Raw genomic sequence first — 19,813 nt, 5'->3', positions numbered from 1 at the left:
GTCACACCCACCAAAGTAAGGTCCCTGTTCCTTCAGCCCTGAACAGCTGGATGTTGGCAGACCACAAACTCACTACTGCAGCCGACTCACACAGAGCCAGACAGGCCCTCCCAGGATCAGTTCCTCAAAAAGCGTGTCCAAATCCGCACAAACACTTCCACCTGGTATCTATGTTTATATAGGCCGAACATTTCCTATTTTGTACCTGGGAATAGCAGCTTCCTAAATATTTGACAGAGTATTACCTCGCCAGAATGGTGACACTTAATTATATCCAGCCTTAGCTCATTTCCCTGCCACCCTAACACCCCAGGCACACGTACCACCCTGCACAGGCAGAGCAGCCCAACACCATCCGCCCACTCAGGAGCCTGGCACACCCACCAGATAGAGCAGCCCTGTCTGCTGCAAGAAGACAAAACCCTACAGCAACATCAGGCTCCATGACAAGAGCTCCCAGCAGAACCAATGTGTCACCGGGGTGAGTGCATGTCTGCAGGGGGAAAGGGCACCGGCTCAGAGCAACAGGGCTGCACCCAGAAATTCCCTTTTGTCTGAAACTTGAAGTCCCTGCCAGAGGGGAAGGTCCTGTGCTGATGCATGGCAGACGGTGTAGTGAAGCACCAAGAAAGGGGATCCAAGGTGCCACGCGCATGACAGGAGCCCCACAAAACCAAGCCTCACCACAAGGGTCTGAAATTTACAACATCTGACACAGAATTTGGTGCATAGGCACATCCACATTTTTCTAGGATTAAGAGACCCAAAGCCTTTGCCAAGGAGTTTGGCCAAAAAAAACCTCTAAAGCCACCGTTGTAACCCATCTCATGAAGAAAGTGACCACTCACAGTGGCAGTGCGGGAGACACACTTGCACACACACATGCACAGCCAATGGGTGGTTGAAGGGCGGGCCTCACCTGACGGGCTTCTCGGCCATCCCCATGTTCAGCGCTCACTTCCAGGCTCAGGCTGTGCTTGGCAGGAGGAAGCTCCCTGTCAGGCTCCTGCTGGAGGTGCTCCACCTCCCCGGTCAGGGTTGCTGGATGGGGAGGACCCTTTCTGTGCAGCTGCTTCTCCAGGTCTGACTGCAACAGCTCCAGGGCCCGCCTGTGCTCATCCCGTATGCCCTGGATCTCAGACAGGTAACAAGACTCCAAAGAGTCCAGGTGTGACAAATGTCTGGTTTCCAGAGCACTGATTTCAGCAGCATGTTCTGTCTGCAGTTCAGCCACACGAGCTTCCAAAAGAGCCCGCTGCTCACTCTCGAATGAAGCCTTCAGTGCCTCAACCTCGGCCTGGTGCCTTGTCTCGAGCTCCATCGTCAAGGACAGAACATGCTGCTGGTGCCTCCCCTGAAGGAGCCGGAGCTCACTGGCGTGCGTCTCCTGGGCCTCCCGCAGGACGGCATCCTGCTCCGCCGTGAACTTCTCTGTGATTTCTTTACGTTCTTCTAAAAACCTGAGATGACATGCAAAGTGAACAGACAGCAAAACACAGTCATAACAGCACGAGCCACACGGTGATGCACCTACTCACATCTCCTACAGGAAGCACCCCTTGCCCTCCTCTGGGATCTTAACTGTCCTACTTCTTATCCCTCTGCACAAATGGCCCGAGGGCATCCCCAACGGAGAGATGTGAAGAGTGAAGGCACCACGTGAAGCCAGGGGAGTTCAGAGGCCAGAGCCAGGTACCCCTGCTTGCACGCTGAAGTGGAGACACGGGATCCACAGCAAGAAACCACAGATGTGTGCACACATACACTCCCAGCAGACACCAGAGTCAGCAGACACTGCCTACCCGCAGGGACGACCTTGAAAGGAAGGGATGGCAGCATGGCTCACTAAAGTCTACAAGGCCACAGACAGTGTTCAAAAGACCCCAGAAAAACTCTCCTGTTGTGAATGAAGGGACATGAATTAAAGAGAGCCCCAGGTAGTGCTGGTAGCCAAAACAGACCCAAGCAGGAGGCTGGCTCCGAATCAGGCACCTAGACTCCCATCAGGAATGGGGGTACCTGGAATGCCCACGGGTGCCCTTACACATTGTGAGGTATCCTAACATTTGACAGGTTCACATGAATGGCAGGAGCTGCTTCTATGTGAGAGCTTCCCATCCCGCCTGGGCAGCGTTTCCACTGGCCGCACAGCCCCCACCACATGGAAGAGCACCAGTGTTAGCACCCACCCAGCTGGCACGTGGAGGTCAGGGTTCAGAAACACATTCTCAGACCCCAAAGCCAGAGCCCTGGGCACCCCCAGGATGCAGGGTGGCAGCAGACAGACGAGCAGCAGCAGAACTAGCAGCAAAGAGTGCAGGGCTCATGGGAGCCTGCACTGGCAGGCAAGGGCCAAGCCACGCTTCAAATCTGCTTAGACATGTGTATTTGTTCTAGAAAAAAGCTTATTTTAAAGACATTTCTGTTTGAGTTTCAAAAAACACAAAGCACTGTGTGTCCTGATGATAAATGAGGCCTAAGGTTTGGCCATGGAGGCTTTAAAACATGCAATCAAATAATAAAAATGCCACAAAAGATGATTCGTAGTTGGAGGATTCTCAAGATGGCAGCATGAGTAGGGTGGCGGAAATCTCCTCCCAAAAGCGTACATATTTTGAAAATACAATGAATACAACTATTCCTAAAAGAGTGACCAGAAGATAAGAGTACACGTGCCAGGCTACATCTGTGAGAGCCTAACATCTCACGGAAAAGGGTAGGATATAAAGTCGTAACCCTAGCACTCCCCCCACCCCAGACCACTGGAGGGAGGAAGGGAATCAGAGTGGGAAGGGAGTGGAAGCACAGGGCTGCTAAATAACAGGCCCTGGTGGTCTGCCCCAAGGAGCACAGACACATTGCATAGTGCACTGGATATTGGAGGAGAGGAAAAGCAAGGTTTGAGACTGAGACTATGAACAGGTTCCCACAGCCAGCTGCCCTGGGACAAAAGAAAACCAGGTGCTTTAAAAGTCTTAAAGGGACAAGGGTTTAACAGGTGCACAAAATCATCCTGGCATAATCAGCCCAGTAGGCTGGGAACTTTAAGGCACTTCAGGCACCCTAACCCCGTGGGTGGCAACGCAGCTCTGAAGCCTCTTGCGGCGATAAGCAGCCTGCCATTCCTTCCCCCTTGCTGACATTGCAATCAAACCAGCTGACCCACCATTGCTACAGAAAAGCTGGGGAGCAGCCCCGCCTACAGCAACCACACAGCTTAGCAAAGAGGCTTCTCCTTGCACGCACTTGACCAGCACAGATAGGGGAGACTGGCGCAGAGTCCAGGAGGCACAAACGGGCTTTGATCTCATGGCAGAACATGTGCCACTCATCTGCAACCCCTGTCAGTGTCCTATGCCATCGCGAGGGCCGCCCAGCCCATGGCAGCTCAGGGGATTAACCCAGAGGCTGCTCCCTGTGCGTGGTTGACTGGCACAGACAGCAGAGATGGGTGTGGAGACCGGGAGGTGAAAAGGGCTTTGCTCTTCTGCCAGAACACACACTGCTGGCCTGTGACCCCCGCCAGTGCCCTAGGCCATCCCGGGGGCCACCCAACCCACAGCAGATTAGCAGATTAACCCAGAGGCTGCTCCCTATGTGAGGTTACCGGCACAGACAGCAGAGACAGGCAAGGTGACCAGCAAGCAGGAAGGGACTTTGTTCTCCCAGCTGACACACATGCCACTTGTTGGCAATCACTCCTACTGCCATGAAAAGGCAGAAGAACCTTGTTGAGTCTAAAATCCCTCAAACACCAGAGAGAGGACTTGGTGAGACTGAAATCACCAATCTTCCTGAAAAATAATTCAAAATAAAAGTCATAAGCATACTGATGTAGCTACAGAGAAATATTCAAGAGCTAAGGGATGAATTCAGGAGGGAAATTACAGAAATGAAACAAACAATGGAAGGACTTAAGAGCAGACTGGATGAGGTGCAAGAGACTGTTAATGGAATAGAGATCAGAGAACAGAAATAGAGAAGCTGAAGCACAGAGAGATAAAAGGATCTCTAGAAATGAAAGAATATTAAGAGAACTGTGTGACCAATCCAAATGGAACAACATTCGCATTATAGGGGTAACAGAAGAAGAAGAGAGAGAAAAAGGGATAGAAAATGTCTTTGAAGGAATAATCACTGAAAACTTCCCCAAGCTGGGCAAGGAAATAGTCTCTCAGACCATGGAAGTCCACACATCTCCCAACACAAAGGACCAAAGGAGGACAATGGCAAAGATCAAAGACAAGGACAGGGTATTAAAAGCAACCAGAGAGAAAAAAGATCACCTACAAAGGAAAACACATCAGGCTATCTTCAGACTTCTCAGCAGAAACCTTACAGACCAGAAGGGAGTGGCATGATATATTTAATGCAGTGAAACAGAAGGGCCTAGAACCAAGAATACTGTATCCAGCAAGATTATCACTTAAATTTGAAGGAAGGATTAAACAATTTCCAGATAAGCAGAAGTTGAGGGAATTTACCTCCCACAAACCATCTCTACAATGTATTTTAAAGGGACTACTCTAGATGGAAGTAAGCCTAAGGCTAAATAGATGTCACCAGAGAAAATAAAATCACAGCAAAGAAAGTAGACCAACCAAATACTAATTAAATGCAAAATAAAATCAGCTATCCATAAAATCAGTCAAGGGAAACACAAAACAGTACAGAATAAAACACTTAACATATAAAGAGTGGAGGAGGAAGAAAAAGAATGGAGAGAAATAAAGAATCACCAGACTGTGTTTATAATAGTGTAATAAGTGAGTTAAGTTAGAAGGTTAGATAGTAACAAAGCTGCCCTTCAACATTTGGTAACAACGAATCCAAAGCCTGCAATGGTAATAGGTACATATCTACCAATAATCACCCTAAATGTAAATGGACTGAATGCACCAATTAAAAGACACAGAGTAAGAGAATGGATAAAAAAGCAAGACCCATCTATATGCTGCATACAAGAGACTGACTTCAAACCCAAAGACATACACAGACTAAAAGTGAAGGGATGGAAAAAGGTATTTCACGAAAAAACAGAGAGAAAAAAGCAGCTGTTGCAGTACTTGTATCAGACAAAATAGACTTCAAAACAAAGAAGGACATTACATAATGATAAAGGGGACAGTCCACTGAGAGGATAGAACCATTATAAATATCTCTGCACCCAGTGACTGTAATGGGGTACGTGGGGGGACTTGATAGTGGGGGGAGTCTAGTAATCATAATGTTGTTCAAGTAATTGTACATTAATGATATCAAAATTTAAAAATTAAAAAAAAATCTATGCACCCAACACAGGATCACCTACCTATGTAAAACAAATACTAACAGAATTAAAGGAGAAAACAGAATGCAATGCATTCATTTTAGGAGACTTCAACATACCACTCACTCCAAAGGACAGAACAACCAGACAGAAAATAAGTAAGGACACAGAGGCACTGAACAATACACTAGAACTGATGGACCTAACAGACATCTGCAGAACTCTACACCCAAAAGTAGCAGGATACACATTTTTCTCAAGTGCACATGGAACATTTTCCAGAATAGACCACATACTTGGCCCAAAAAAGAGCTTCAGTAAATTCAAAAAGATTGGAATTGTACCAACCAACTTCTCAGATCACAAAGGTATAAAACTAGAAATAAACTGTACAAAGAAAACAAAAAGGCTCACAAACACATGGAGGTTTAACATGCTCCAAAATAATCAAGGAATCAATGACCAAATTAAAACAGAGATCAAGCAATATATGGAGACAAATGAAAACAATAGCACGAGGCCCCAACTTCTGTGGGACGCAGCAAAGGTAGTTCTAAGAGAAAAGCATATAGCAATTCAGGCATATTTAAAGAAGGAAAAACAATCCCAAATGAATAGTCTAAATTCACAATTCTGAAACTGAATAAAGGAGAATAAATGAGGCCCAAAGTCAACAGGAGGGACACAATAAATATAAGAGAAGAAATAAATAAAATTGAGAAGAATAAAATAGAAAAAATTAATGAAACCAAGATCTGGTTCTTTGAGGAAATAAACAAAATAGATAAACCTCTAGCCAGACTTACTAAGACAAAATGAGAATCTACACACATAAACAGAATCAGAAATGAGAAAGGAAAAATCACAACGGACACCACAGAAATATAAAGTTTTATTAGAGAATACTATGAAAATCTATATGCTAACAAACTGGATAACCTAGAAGAAATGGACAACTTTCTAGAAAAATACAACCTTCCAAGACTGACCAAGGAAGAAAGAGAAAACTTAAACAGACCAATTACCAGCAACGAAACTGAACTAGTAATCAAAAAACTACCCAAGAACAAAACTCCCGGAAGAGATGGACACATTGCTGAATTTTATCAGACATTTAGAGAAGACATAATACCATTCTCCTTAAAGTTTTCCAAAAAATAGAAGAGGAGGGAATACTTCCAAACTCATTCTATGAAGCTAGCATCACTCTTATACCAAAACCAGGCAAAGACACCACAAAAAAGAAAACTACAGACCAATATCCCTGATGAATATAGCTGCAAAAATACTCAACAAAATATTAGCAAACGAATCCAGAAATAGATCAAGAGGATCATACACTATGATCAATTGGGATTCATCCCAGGGATGCAAGGATGGTACAACATTAGAAAATCCATCATCATCCACCACATCAACAAAAAGAAGGACAAAAAAAACCACATGATCATCTCCATACATGCTGAAAAAGCATTTGACAAAATTCAACATCTGTTCATGATAAAAACTCTCATCAAAATGGATATACAGTGCAAGCACCCTCAAAATAATAAAAGCCCATATATGACAAACCCACAGCCAACATCGTACTTAACAGTGAGAAGCTGAAAGCTTTTTCCCTAAGATCAGGAACAAGGCAAAGATGCCCACTCTCCCCACTTTTATTCAACATAGTTCTGGAGGTCCTAGCCACGGCAATCAGACAACACAAAGAAATAAAAGGCATCCAGACTGGTAACGAAGAAGTTATAAACTGTCACTGTTTGCAGATGACATGATATGGTACACAAAAAACCTTAAAGAATCCACTCCAAAACTACTAGATCTAATATCTGAATTCAGCAAAGTTGTGGGATACAAAATTAATACACAGAAATCTGTTGCATTCCTATACGCTAATGATGAACTAGCAGAAAGAGAAATCAGGAAAACAATTCCATTCACAACTGCATCAAAAAGAACAAAATACCTAAGAATAATCCTAACCAAGGAAGTGAAAGACCTATACCCTGAAAACTACAGAACACTCTTAAAATAAATTAAAGAGTACATTAATAAATGGAAATTCATCCCATGCTCTTGGCTAGGAAGAATTTATATCGTCAAAATGGCCATCCTGCCTAAAGCAATCTACAGACTCAATGCAATCCCTATCAAAATACCAAAAGCATTCTTTAATGAACTAGAACAAATAGTTCTAAAATTCATATGGAACCACAGAAGACCCCAAATAGCCAAAGCAATCCTAAGAAGGAAGAATAAAGCAGGGGGAATTACGTTCCCTGACTTCAAGCTCTACTACAAAGCCACAGTAATCAAGACAACTTGGTACCGGCACAAGAACAGAGCCACAGACCAGTGGAACAGACTAGTGAGTCCAGATATTAACCCAAGCATACATGGTCGATTAATATATGATAAAGGAGCCAAGGATATACAATGGGGAAATGACAGCCTCTTAAACAGATGGTGTTGGCAAAACCGGACAGCTACATGTAAGAGAATGAAACTGGATTTTTGCCTAACCCTGTACACAAAAGTAAACTCAAAATGGATCAAAGACCTGAATGTAACTCATGAAACCATAAAACTCTTAGAAAAAAATATAGGCAAAAATCTCTTGGACATAAACATGAGCAATTTCTTCATGAACATATCTCCCTAGGCAAGGGAAACAAAAGCAAAAATGAACAAATGGGACTATATCAAACTAAAAAGCTTCTGTACAGCAAAGGATACCATCAGTAGAACAAAAAGACATCCTACAGTATGGGAGAATATATTCATAAATGACAGATCCGATAAAAGGCTGTCATCCAAAATATATAAAGAGCTCATGCTCCTCAACAAACAAAAAGAAAATAATCCAAAAAAAAAATGGGCACAGGATCTGAACAGACACTTCTCCAAAGAAGAAATTCAGATGGCCAACAGACACATGAAAAGATGCTCCACATCGCTAATCATCAGGGAAATGCAAATTAAAACCCCAATGAGATATCACCTCACACCAGTTAGGATGGCCAACATCCAAAAGACAAACAACTACAAATGCTGGTGAGGATGCATAGAAAGGGGAACCCTCCTTACTGCTGGTGGGAATATAAACTAGTTCAACCATTGTGGAAAGCAGTACGGAGGTTCCTCAAAAAGCTCAACCTAGAAATACCATTTGACCTGGGAATTCCACTCTTAGGAATTTACCCTAGGAATGCAGCAGCCCAGTTTGAAGAAAGACAGGTGCACCCCTATGTTTATCGCAGCACTATTTACAATAGCCAAGAAATGGAAGCAACCTAAGTGTCCATCAGTAGATGAATGGATAAAGAAGATGTGGTACATATACACAATGGAATATTATTCAGCCATAAGAAGAAAACAAATCCTACCGTTTGCAACATGGATGGGGCTAGAGGGTATTATGCTCAGTGAAATAATCCAGGTGGAGAAAGACAAGTATCAAATGATTTCACTCATCTGTGGAGCATAAGAACAAAGCAAAACTGAAGGAACAAAACAGCAGCAGACTCACAGAACCCAAGAATGGACTAACAGTTACCAAAGGGAAAGGGACTGGGGAGGATGGGTGGGAAGGGAGGGATAACGGGGAAAACAGGGCATTACAATTAGCATGTATAGTGTTGGGGGGCACGGGGAGGGCTGTACAACAAAGGGAAGACAAGTAGTGACTCTATAGCATCTTACTACACTGATGGACAGTGACTGTCGTGGGGTTTGTGGGGAGACTTGATGATGGGGGGAGTCTAGTAACCACAATGTTGCTAATGTAAGTGTATATTAATGATACCAAAGAAAAAAAAAAGATGTTTCATAGTCGTGTCCATCACAGGGATGACCACCAGAGGGTGCAGATGCCATCTACACCAGGATATCTGGCTATGGGATGCCGCTTCGCCGTCACTGTTCTGGGATGGACACCGAGGGCTCAGAGCACGGTCCATCACCTTTGGCTCTGCTGCCTGGCAGGCTACTGAGAACCCAGCACACATCTTCCCAGGGGACTGGCCTCTCTCCTCTGAAGTGGGGGGCTCTCCTAGGAACCTGGCAGGTGCCTCCATACGTAACACACGCTGCAGGAAGGTCACCCACCTGCTCTGGGTCAGCATCAGCTGGAGGGCACAGTCCTCCTTCAGGTGGAGCACCCGGTCATGGTGTGCAGAGGCCAGACCGCTCCCCGGCTCCTGGCCACAGTGGCTGCACTGAGGGGACTCATCCCCAGCCAGCCCGAGCTCTAGCTGCCTCAGGCGGCCCTGCTGCTCCTTCAGGGACCCCTCCAGGTCCAGAATCTGGGCTGCCTGCCGATCCTGAAGTTGCCTCATTTCGGTTTCTCGAAGCTCGAACCTGTTTATTATTAACTCTTTCTCAGACTCAGCCTGTTCCCTCAGGTCGCGCAGCATCAGGGTCAGTTTCTCTTCAGCTTCTCTCTTGGAGGCCTCGCTTGTAGCTTTCCACTCTGCTTCTCTTTCCCTGAATTCTTCTTCCATTAGCTGAATCTTCTCCTTAGCTTTCTTCAGTTCTTCCTGGTGATCTTCAACTAAATCATGTTTTACCTGGAGAAAACACAAATTCATTGAAGAGGGAAGAAATTAAAGGGACAGATTATTGGCAGCAATGACTCGAATCCAGCTTGGCAGACAGGAAAACTCCCAGGACACAGGGGCATCGTGCCGAGCGGAGCAGTGGGAGACCTCTCATGCTGATGGGGACAGAAGGAGCTGAGCACAAGCAGGTGCAGAACTATTCGCCCAAGTGAAATGCATCCATCCTGGCACCTACAGCAACCGTTATCTCTGGAGTTGGCAGCCTAGACAGGAATTAACTGAACACATACACGAGTGGAGCAAAGACAGGGGTGGGGGGCTTTCTTTGTTGTGCCAAGAGCAGCAATAGGGGGAAATCAGACACATTACAGGTCTTCCATCGAGGGAAGGCCAACTGCCCCAGGGAGAGCAGAGCCATCATCACAAGGGGAAGAGAAGCCAAGAGAGGGTAGCGAACAGGGCAACGGGTTCAAGCCTCTGCACACGTTATATCCCAGGATATACAGGGAACTTGAGCAAAAGGATGATGAACCAACACTTATACTTTTAAAGGTATCTTGTGAAAAGGGAGATGAATCAGAAAGTTAAAGATAAGCAAAGTTCCTGATTTTCAAAAAAGGGAAGAAAGTAAATAAACTACTGAACATCATAAAAGAGAAACAATTCCATTCACAGTTGCCTCAAAAAGAATAAAATACTTAGGAATAAACCTAACCAAGGAAGTGAACAACCTATACCCTGAAAACTACAAGTCACTCATGAGATAAATCAAAGAAGATACCAATAAATGGAAATACATCCTGTGCTCATGGATAGGAAGAATACTGTCAAAACGGCCATTCTGTCTAAAGCAATCTACAGATTGAATACAATCACTAGCAAAATATCAACAGCGTTCTTCAACAAACTAGACCAAATAGTTCTAAAATTCATATGGAACCACAAAAGACCCCAAATAGCCAAAGCAATTCTGAGAAAGAAGAATAAAGCTGGACGGAGTATGCTCCCTGACTTCAAGATCTACTACAAAGCCACAGTAATCAAAACAACTTGGTACTGGCACAAGAACAGACCCACAGATCAATAGAACAGAATAGAGAGCCCAGATATAAACCCAAGCATATATGGTCGATTAATATACAATAAAGGAGCCATGGATATATAGTGGGGAAATGACAGCCTCTTCAACAGCTGGTGTTGGCAAAACTGGACAACTACATGTAAGAGAATGAAACTAGATTATTGTCTAACTCAATACACAAAAGTAAACTAAAAATAGAAATATGATTTGACCCAGGAATTTCACTCCTAGGAATTTACCCAAAGAAGACAATGTAAGATAAATTCTAGCTGAAATAAGCAGGCAAAGAGAGGCAACAAAAGGCCAGGTAATTTATTTAAATACCCCCGGGTGAGGTTCTGTGGCCTTCTTGTCACAGGCCAGAGAAGTCACACCCGGTTGGGGAGGTGGGGGGGCTTATAAGGGATTAGGAGGGGAAGGAGTGGGCAAGCTATCTTAGGGGGTGTGGAGAGGTATGATTGGCTAAAGGTGAAATAATAGACAACTAGAAACTTTTTTTCCTTCCAAGAGGGAGGAGGCTGACATCCGGATGGAATTCAGGGAGAGCTGTCCCCTTTCCATATATGGCACGGACTTTGGGGTCTGGTCTGTTCTCCCCCTATGGCATCTCTCTGTTCTGTTTGCATGTCCTTGTTTTTCCTTTCTCCAGCTTAACATTCCAGCCTTTTGGTCATAATGGGCGACGACTCAATCTGGCTACTTCCGGCTGACAAGGGGCGTCGTGGGGGTTTGAGGCTGGTATTAAGCCGAAGGAGGGGGTTCAGTGGGAAGAGGTGCGTAACAGTGAAGTAACATCTGGTTGGTGGCGACTCGGGTCATCTGGGTTAGCTGCTGTTGGAGGAACCTGAGGACACAAGGGGCAACTAAGAGTAAACCACAAACTGTTATTAAGGGGCCCAGTAGGGGCATTAGCCAGGTTATTATGGGGGACTGGAATTCTGGATCAAGTTTACATCTCAATGACAAGTATTAGGATTTAGTATAGATAAGACTGCATTATTGAAACAATACTTTTCTCTAAAATCACCCCTATTTTTATTAGAAGTAGCTAGATTAAGAAAATAATTAACAGTTGGCTTGATTATTTGTATAAGTGCAGCAAGAAGAGCAATTGATTACACAGGCTCTTTTAAATATGCTTTGCTGGAACTTTCTGCAAGGAATTTCAGATTGAACTTTTAAAGGCCTCTCTAGGCCAGAAAGCCAAGTAAGACTTGCCCTCAGGTTGTACCTGCAGTACCTGTACATTTGGGTGAATTCTTCTCTTCTCTGAGGTTCTCAAAACATTCTTGAGGTTCTTGCATCTGCCAGGCAGTGACTTTCTTTACTCACTTGGTAAGGCTGCTGGGAACTCTGTAAGCAAGGTACTAGCCCAGTTCTTTTAAGGGGCTTTGTTGGCTTTATAAAGCCAATCTTAGTTCCTTAAAGCTGTCTGTTCATATGAGTTTACACACGTGTCTCTCAGGTATGACGTTCCAGTCAAAGCCTTGGTAATATAACCAGTGATTTTAATTGGTTCTCTTACAAGGAAAGCAGATTCTTATTGAAGTTGTGCAAATAAATATACTGCCATGAAATATAAAAATAGTTACTGAGTTTTTAAATTCTGGAGGGATCAGGTAGAGAGAGATAAAGTTTCAATTCTGCTTATAAAGGCAGTCATTTACTAAACTGTTGTCAGCTTAAGAGAAAAAGCTTAAAACACTTTATCAACAACATTTGAAACAAAAAGCCACAAAATCATCTTCTTTAGTTTACTTAATCTTATGTAACTAATACTTGTTCTGCTGTAATCTAGTTTTTTACTAGCTTAAGAGTAATAAAACAGTGACTATAAATAACAAAAGACTTACAAATGACAATGGTTAAAGATCTGATGAGAGCTTACTGTAAGACAGTTGACATAAGGAAATTCTGATATTTCTGTAACACAAAACATTCAGTAACAAAGTTTAGCATTATTCTTTTTGACAGTGCTTTCTAGGTAATTAAGGAGGTAATTATATATCAGATAAATAAGCTAAATTAGCCAAATACTTTCTCCAATGAGAAAAAGGTTTTCTGACATGTTCCAGGGGCCCTCTGGAAAATATCAGAGTTAACTAGAGGTAAAAGCACTTTTTTGAATTTGATTTTGGGAAGTTGTTAAAGGTTTTAAGGCACTTGCTTAAATAGGATTATAGGTTGCTATGAAGCAATACTTATCCAATTAACTAGAATGACAACAAAGTACTTCAAAGGCAAATAAAGAAGGTTACATAGTTGTCATTAAAGTTTAGCTTTTAGTCTTTTTAATATAAAGATCTCATTTTCCTAAAGACTCTGACAACTCACTGAGACTTTAAGCATAAGAAACTGCTTTGATAAAACAATTAGAAGAACTTTCTGCAATCTTTCAATATTAAGAGCAAACTAACAGTTAAGAAAACTTTGTCTTTTTAACTGAAAACAAAATTCTAATCTAGCTGTATACTTGATACTGAGACTCATTTGCTTTAATTTTGTATAGCATGACTATATTAAATTCTTCTACAAACTTTTTACAACTTTCTTTTTACATTTAGATTTCTCTAAACAGCTGTACTTTAGAACAAAGTTACTTTCTTTTATCAAAAGACATATTTTTTAGCATGCAGAAATGTTTTCCTTACTACTTTAAGTAGTTTTGATCAGAACTTAAAACTATTACTTTAACCTTCAGTGAACACTGAAAAATAGGCTACTGTAAACTGTTACACTAGCATTTTTCAGATTGATACATTTATGAATGTATATTATCATTTTTGGAAATGTGCTTTATAGCACAATTTCTTATTAGGCACAAAATATGTCTACATAACTTAGCAAACTTTAAGAATTTTGGTTACTACAAAAATTCTCAGGCTGTTTGCATATATATATATATATACTGTTATACATTAATACAGTATTATTATTAAGATATTTATTTGCTAGGCTTGTTTACTTATTTTTAGCAACTATGCTAGATTACTTACAAAGCTTTTACTGAATGTTAGACAAAGCCAAGCCTTTAAGCATTTTATTCTTAAAAGATTTAGCAGATAACATTGACTTAAATGACCTTAGGTAAACTTAGGAAGCTGATAACAAGGACAGGCCTGCCTCAGCTAAACTCAAATTAGCATTAATGCTTAACAATTTTTACTAGATTCTCTGGAAGTTCCAGAATGCCCAATCCTCACAAGCGCTTGTTTTTAAATAAAATATTTTTCATCTATACACCTAGACACACAAACGTACATACTGAGATACAATGACTACTGTCAGCAACACTTTTTTCATAAAAACATATACAGATAGACAAACTGATACAAAGACTTGAGTCACTGATATCCAATTGCCCTCTCTCTTCTCAGCTTCTTGTCTGTGGCTTCTGGAACTAGAGGGCGGGAGGGGTGTGTTCTTGGGTGGGAAGAGGGCGGTGAAGGTGGAAGGAGAGCGGGAGGGGGTGGTGCAGCCACTGGAAGAGGAGAGCAAGACAACGGCATGGTTGAGAATGCAGGACTTTAAGATGGAGGCGACACGTGTAAAGACAAAGGACTTAAAGATGGTGGTGGAAAGAGGGGGAGGAGATTGCAAGCTGAGGGAGGTGGGCGACTGAGGTTTTCTGGCAGATCTGAAAAGGAAGGACTGAGCGGAGTAAGAAGCTGACAATCTTTAACTGGAGATTGGGCCAGGAGAACCTGAGTTATATAACACTTAACATAAAGGTCTTGACGGGAGTGCAAAGTCCAAAAAGCCTGCACATATGGGATTTCATTATACTTTCCGCTCCGGTGGCAATAATTAGTTAAGTCGGTGAGGAGACTAAAATCAAAAGTTCCCTCAGGGGGCCAGCGAGATTGATTGTCCGAGGGATACTGACGCCGATCCTCAGAGCAAAGGAAGACTAACTTCCATTTGCAAACTTCCCAGGACAAATATAGAGTAGCCAGATTAGAAATGAGATTGCAGTGGGGTCTGAGCCTCTGCTTTCATGGGCTGGTTCCCTATGTCTGCGCTACTTCCTAAAAAAAAAATCCCACTGAGAGGAGCGCCCAGTGTCCCAAGCACACCAAGTCAAAGCACACCAAGTCAGGGCAGACGGCCTGGGAGCCTGGGTGAGGGACGTCTCCCCCACCACAGGGCCAGGGGCGAGTATCCCGGATACTCGCAATGGATGGGCTGAATACCTAAGACCTGGACGTAGCTATGATTTCGGATGGACCAGGTGAAATGGAGTTAGGAAAGGAAGCAGACCGGGGGAAACTGAGGAACTCACCAGAAAATAATCTATGCAGCAGAGAGCAGGCTGAGGTCCCGGGTCGGGGAAGGAGGGGGCGGGGCCACCGGTGGCCAGTTGGGGCCCCGCGCTCACACTCCTTCCCGGGTTTCGGCACCATATGTAAGATAAATTCTAGCCAAAATAAGCAGGCAAAGAGAGGCAACAAAGGGCCAGGTAATTTATTTAAATACCCCCGGGTGAGGTTCTGTGGCCTTCTTGTCACAGGCCAGAGAAGTCACACCCGGTTGGGGAGGTGGGGGGCTTATAAGGGATTAGGAGGGGGAGGAGTGGGCAAGCTATCCTAGGGGGTGTGGAGAGGTATGATTGGCTAAAGGTGACATAACAGTCAACTAGAAACTTTTTTTCCTTCCAAGAGGAAGGAGGCTGACATCCGGGTCTTAGTTGGCACATCAGGATGGAATTCAGGGAGAGCTGTCCCCTTTCCATATACGGCACGGACCTTGGGGTCTGGTCTGTTCTCCCCCTGTGGCATCTCTCTGTTCGATTTGCATGTCCTTGTTTTTCCTTTCTCCAGCCTAACAGACAAGATCTCAGATTCAAAAAGACATACACACCCCTATGTTTATCACAGCACTATTTACAATAGCCAAGATATGGAAGCAACCTAAGTGTCCATCAGTAGATGAATCTATAAAGAAGACGTGGTATACAGACACGGTGGAATATTATTCAGCCATAAAAAGAAAACAAATCCTACCATTTTCAACAACATGGATGGAGCTAGAGGTTATTATGCTCAGTGAAATAAGCCAGGAAGAGAAAGACAAATACCAAATGATTTCACTCGTTTGTTGAGTATAACAATGAAGTAAAACTGAAGGAACAAAACAGCAGGAGGCTCACAGACTCCAAGAAGGGACTAGTGGTTACCAAAGGGAAGGGGTTGGGGAGGTAGGGAGAAGGGGATTAAGGGGCATTATAATTAGCACACACAATATAGGTAGGTTATGGGGAAGGCAGTACAGCATGGAGAAGACAAGTAGTGACGGTATAGTGTCTTACTATGCTGATGGACAGGGACTGCAATGGTCGGGGAGGGAGGAGGACATGAGAATATGGGTAAATGTTGAAACCACAATGTTGTGCATGTGAAACCTTCATAAGAGTGTATATCAATGATACTTCAATTTAAAAAAAAATTCCAAGCTTAAAAAAAAAATAGCATGGAGGGTCCTCAAAAATCTAAAAATAGAAATACCCTATGATCCAGCAATTCCACTTCTTGGTATTTTTCTGAAGAAAATGGAAATGCTAATTTGAAAATACACTGAGCCTCTACATTCACTGCAGCACTACCACAACAGCCCAGATATGGAAGCAACCCTCTGGTCTGTTTTATAAGTTCTATGGTCTTTTATGGTTTTACACTCCACACTGTGGTCTGGCAGTATATTACAGCTAGAAGAGTGCTCCCATGGATGGACAAACAGATGAAGAAACAGTGGTGCACATACATCATATATGCACATTTAGTAGACTATTACTCAGGCATAAGAAAGAAATGAAATCTTGTGATGTGCAGCACTGGGGCCCTGTGCTAAGTGCCGTAAGTCAGACAAAGACAAATGCCATATGACCTCAATCATATGTGGAATCTACAAAGAACTGAGCTCACAGGTAAGCTGGTGGTTGCTGGAGGCAGGGCGTGTAGGCTGGGTGAGATGGGCGAAGGGGGTCAAAAGGTACAAACTTCCAGTGATAAAGACCTAAGTCCTGAGGATGTATGCACAGCATGGTCGCTACAGTGAATAATGCTGCATATTTGAAAGCCGTTAACAGAGATCTTAAAAGTCCTCCTCATGGGAGAAAGCCGTAACTATGGATGGTGATGGATGTTAACTCGACTCCCTGTGGTCATTTCACAACACACACGTCACATCATGTTATACACCTGAATCTAATGTCATGTGTCATTTACGTCTCAATTTTAGGAAAGCTGGCCCACACCTCATGTTGCTCCAGAAGGTTCAGTCTACCCAGGTGGCCCGTTCTTCCTCTCTCAGATGATTCTTCTAAAAATCCACGGGATGAACTAAGAGAGAAGATATGTTTTAAAACTTCACACATGGCCTTTTTCCACAGAGACCCACTGTCCCTGAGGGTCAACAGCATAAAAGGATACTTTCCTACTCTTTCCACCACCCTCCCATGCCTGCACTGAGGTTTGGATGCCTGCGGCCAAGTGAGCCACATCTGTGACAGCAGAGCAGGTGCTGAACTCAACTCAACTCAGCCGAGTGTCACAGCCACAGGGTCACCAAGGTGATGTGGGATCCTGATAGCTCATGCCCACCACTGCCCACACACTGCCGTCTGTGGCCTGTTGCACACATCAGATTCAGCTCCTAGCTTTAATGTCTTTTTTGAGGCCCCAAAATAAGACATGTTTCTGAAACAAAGGGCTATTAGACTCCCCTGGCATGAAATGACAAACGAAACTCGATTGCAGTCCTGCTCGAGGTGCCACACTTCAGAGCCGTATTTAAATGACACAGCTTCCTTTACCAGCTTCCCGCAGGTTCCAGGACACAGTCTTCCTTCATCTCCCAGAGCCGCTGCTGTAGGAGAGTCACATCTTCCTGGTAATTTTCTTCAGCATCCCTCAACTTCTCCTCAAAGCAAAGTCTCAGCTGCTCCAGCTGGGACTCGTGCTCGGCTTTCTCCCGTCGCTGCTGCTGCTCAAAGTCTTGCTTTAGCTGTTCTAATTCTTCCACGTGAGACACTCGAGCCAGGAGCTGCTCATGTAACTCTTTAAAAAATGAAATTATGCAACCATCTTAAAATGAACACTAAGGAAAACTCAGGAGATAGTTAAGACCCTGAAGTGTGATAAAGGAGCAGGACCCTAAAAACGGTCCCTAACCCCAGAAACTGTGAAGGGGAAGCAAGACCTCTTGTGGCTCACACAATGCGGCACACGCTATGTGGCACAGGGGCCTTATTCAGGGTGATGACCATGGCGGCCTCAGCAAACCCCTCAAGTCTCTTCAAAGCAGGTAGCTTTCTCAGACTGGTGGTAGAATTAAGAAGATTGGAAGCATGAGCAGCCCTCCATATGCTGCTGGCAGCCCTGAAGATGGGGGGTAGCAGGGCAGGGAGTGTGGGCGGCACAAGGAAACAGGCCCCAGTCCTACAGCCACACAGACTGGATTCTGCCACTGCCTGAGGAGCCAAGCCCTGCCAGAAAGTCCCGCCACACCGTCTCGGACTTTACCCACATGTCTGTGAGCTGTTACACGTTGTGGTTTTAAGCCACGAAGGCCATGACATTTTGTTAACAGTTACACACACCATAAAAGAACTTGTCCCCATCACTATCTTAATCAAGACAACGCTGCCAGCTGGTCTGCAAAAATTAATGATTAATTAGCTTTCCAGTAACATGGACATAAACAGATCACTATCCCAGAGATTTCAAAGTTCCCTGGAAGGGTCCTCAAATGCCAGAGCGAGGACTCTAGTGGAACACTCAGGAGCTGGCACGCCTGAGTGCATGCGTGAGGCCCTCTGCAGGGGAGGCCACCAGCTTGCACACGGCCTCCATTAGCACACAGCCCGAGAAAACACAAGGGCTGAGCTCCACGCAGGGGGCAGGGAAGGGGACATGCAGCATACGGGCATGTTTCTGGTCCTCTCTGTAGCTCTGCTCTTTACCCAAATGACATTTGCCAGGGAGGCAGTCACCCATTCAGAGGCCCTGTCTGGAGACTGGCAGGAGAAACCACATGTCTGCCAGCCAGCGGTGCTGCCTGCAAGCAGAGAAGGCTCTGACTGGGGTCCTGTCGGAGGGACCCAAGTAAGCTCCCCTCTCCACAGGTGGCCACGTGGCTAGGGCCTGTAGCCTTAGGCCTCCCCCTCACCCTTCAAAGCACAGCTTGGGCCACAGGAGCCTGACAGCACCTGCCAGGTGAGCTCTCAGGATCTTCGAGGTCATGGCAAAACACACCCGTGTCCCCAAATGCCAGCAGGGCGTGTTTCCATGGCACTCAGCCACAGCTCCCGGCACATGTGAGCACCGCTGTGAGCTTTGTTTACTTGACACCTGCAAAGGGCCCCAGTCAGCGAGAGGATGGACGTCCGTTTCTGCAGCCATTACTCAACTAACTTGCCTAAGGATGGAACTAAGGCTCTCCACCACCAAACATTTCTATCTCAAAACTACATGTCAATCTTCAGGGGAATTTCCAAAATCACTTTTTTGTGCTTGCTACCATTGTTAAACTCTAGTTTGGGGTGTTGTTAGCTTCAGAGGGTCTGAATTTTCACCCTGAAATTCCTCACCACTCAGCTCTTGTCTGCTCGTTCTCGTGGACTCGAGCTGGGACCACAGGCGCCTGATTTCTCCTTGGGACTGAGCCTTCAGCAACTCGTATGATGCCTGCAGGTTCTCTAACTGGGAAAGGAAGGCGACAAGGTGAGACGTGACTGCACCTGCACCCAAGGACAGTGCTCACATCCCCCATGCACAGCAAGCCTCTGCTGGGCACGAGGCGAACACAAGGGAGAAAAAGCCTGAACCCCAAACCCAGGGGAACCAGCCGTGGTGGCGCCAGAGGAAAGGCCTGTGCTGCCCAACAAGCTGCTACCTGGCTGCA

At 44.5% G+C, this 19,813-nt stretch overlaps 1 protein-coding gene across 6 annotated transcripts in view; it reads right to left on the bottom strand.

Annotated features, from left to right (window-relative positions):
• Positions 1-19,813, bottom strand: part of PCNT (pericentrin) — a 144,188-nt gene that overhangs the window by 99,398 nt on the left and 24,977 nt on the right. For all 6 annotated transcript variants that reach the window (XM_057505626.1, XM_057505615.1, XM_057505619.1 and 3 more), the window contains 5 exons: positions 19,500-19,611; positions 17,724-17,967; positions 17,166-17,250; positions 9,380-9,840; positions 920-1,460 (listed from right to left, as the gene is read on the bottom strand). In XM_057505626.1, coding sequence (XP_057361609.1) covers positions 920-1,460; positions 9,380-9,840; positions 17,166-17,250; positions 17,724-17,967; positions 19,500-19,611 — 1,443 coding nt within the window. The remainder of the gene's footprint in view (positions 1-919; positions 1,461-9,379; positions 9,841-17,165; positions 17,251-17,723; positions 17,968-19,499; positions 19,612-19,813) is intronic.

This window comes from Manis pentadactyla, chromosome 1 (genome assembly GCF_030020395.1).
Source record: "Manis pentadactyla isolate mManPen7 chromosome 1, mManPen7.hap1, whole genome shotgun sequence".
NCBI lineage: Eukaryota > Metazoa > Chordata > Mammalia > Pholidota > Manidae > Manis > Manis pentadactyla.
The sequence above is the reverse complement of the archived record's forward strand: the minus strand, read 5'-3'. Positions and strand labels throughout refer to the sequence as shown.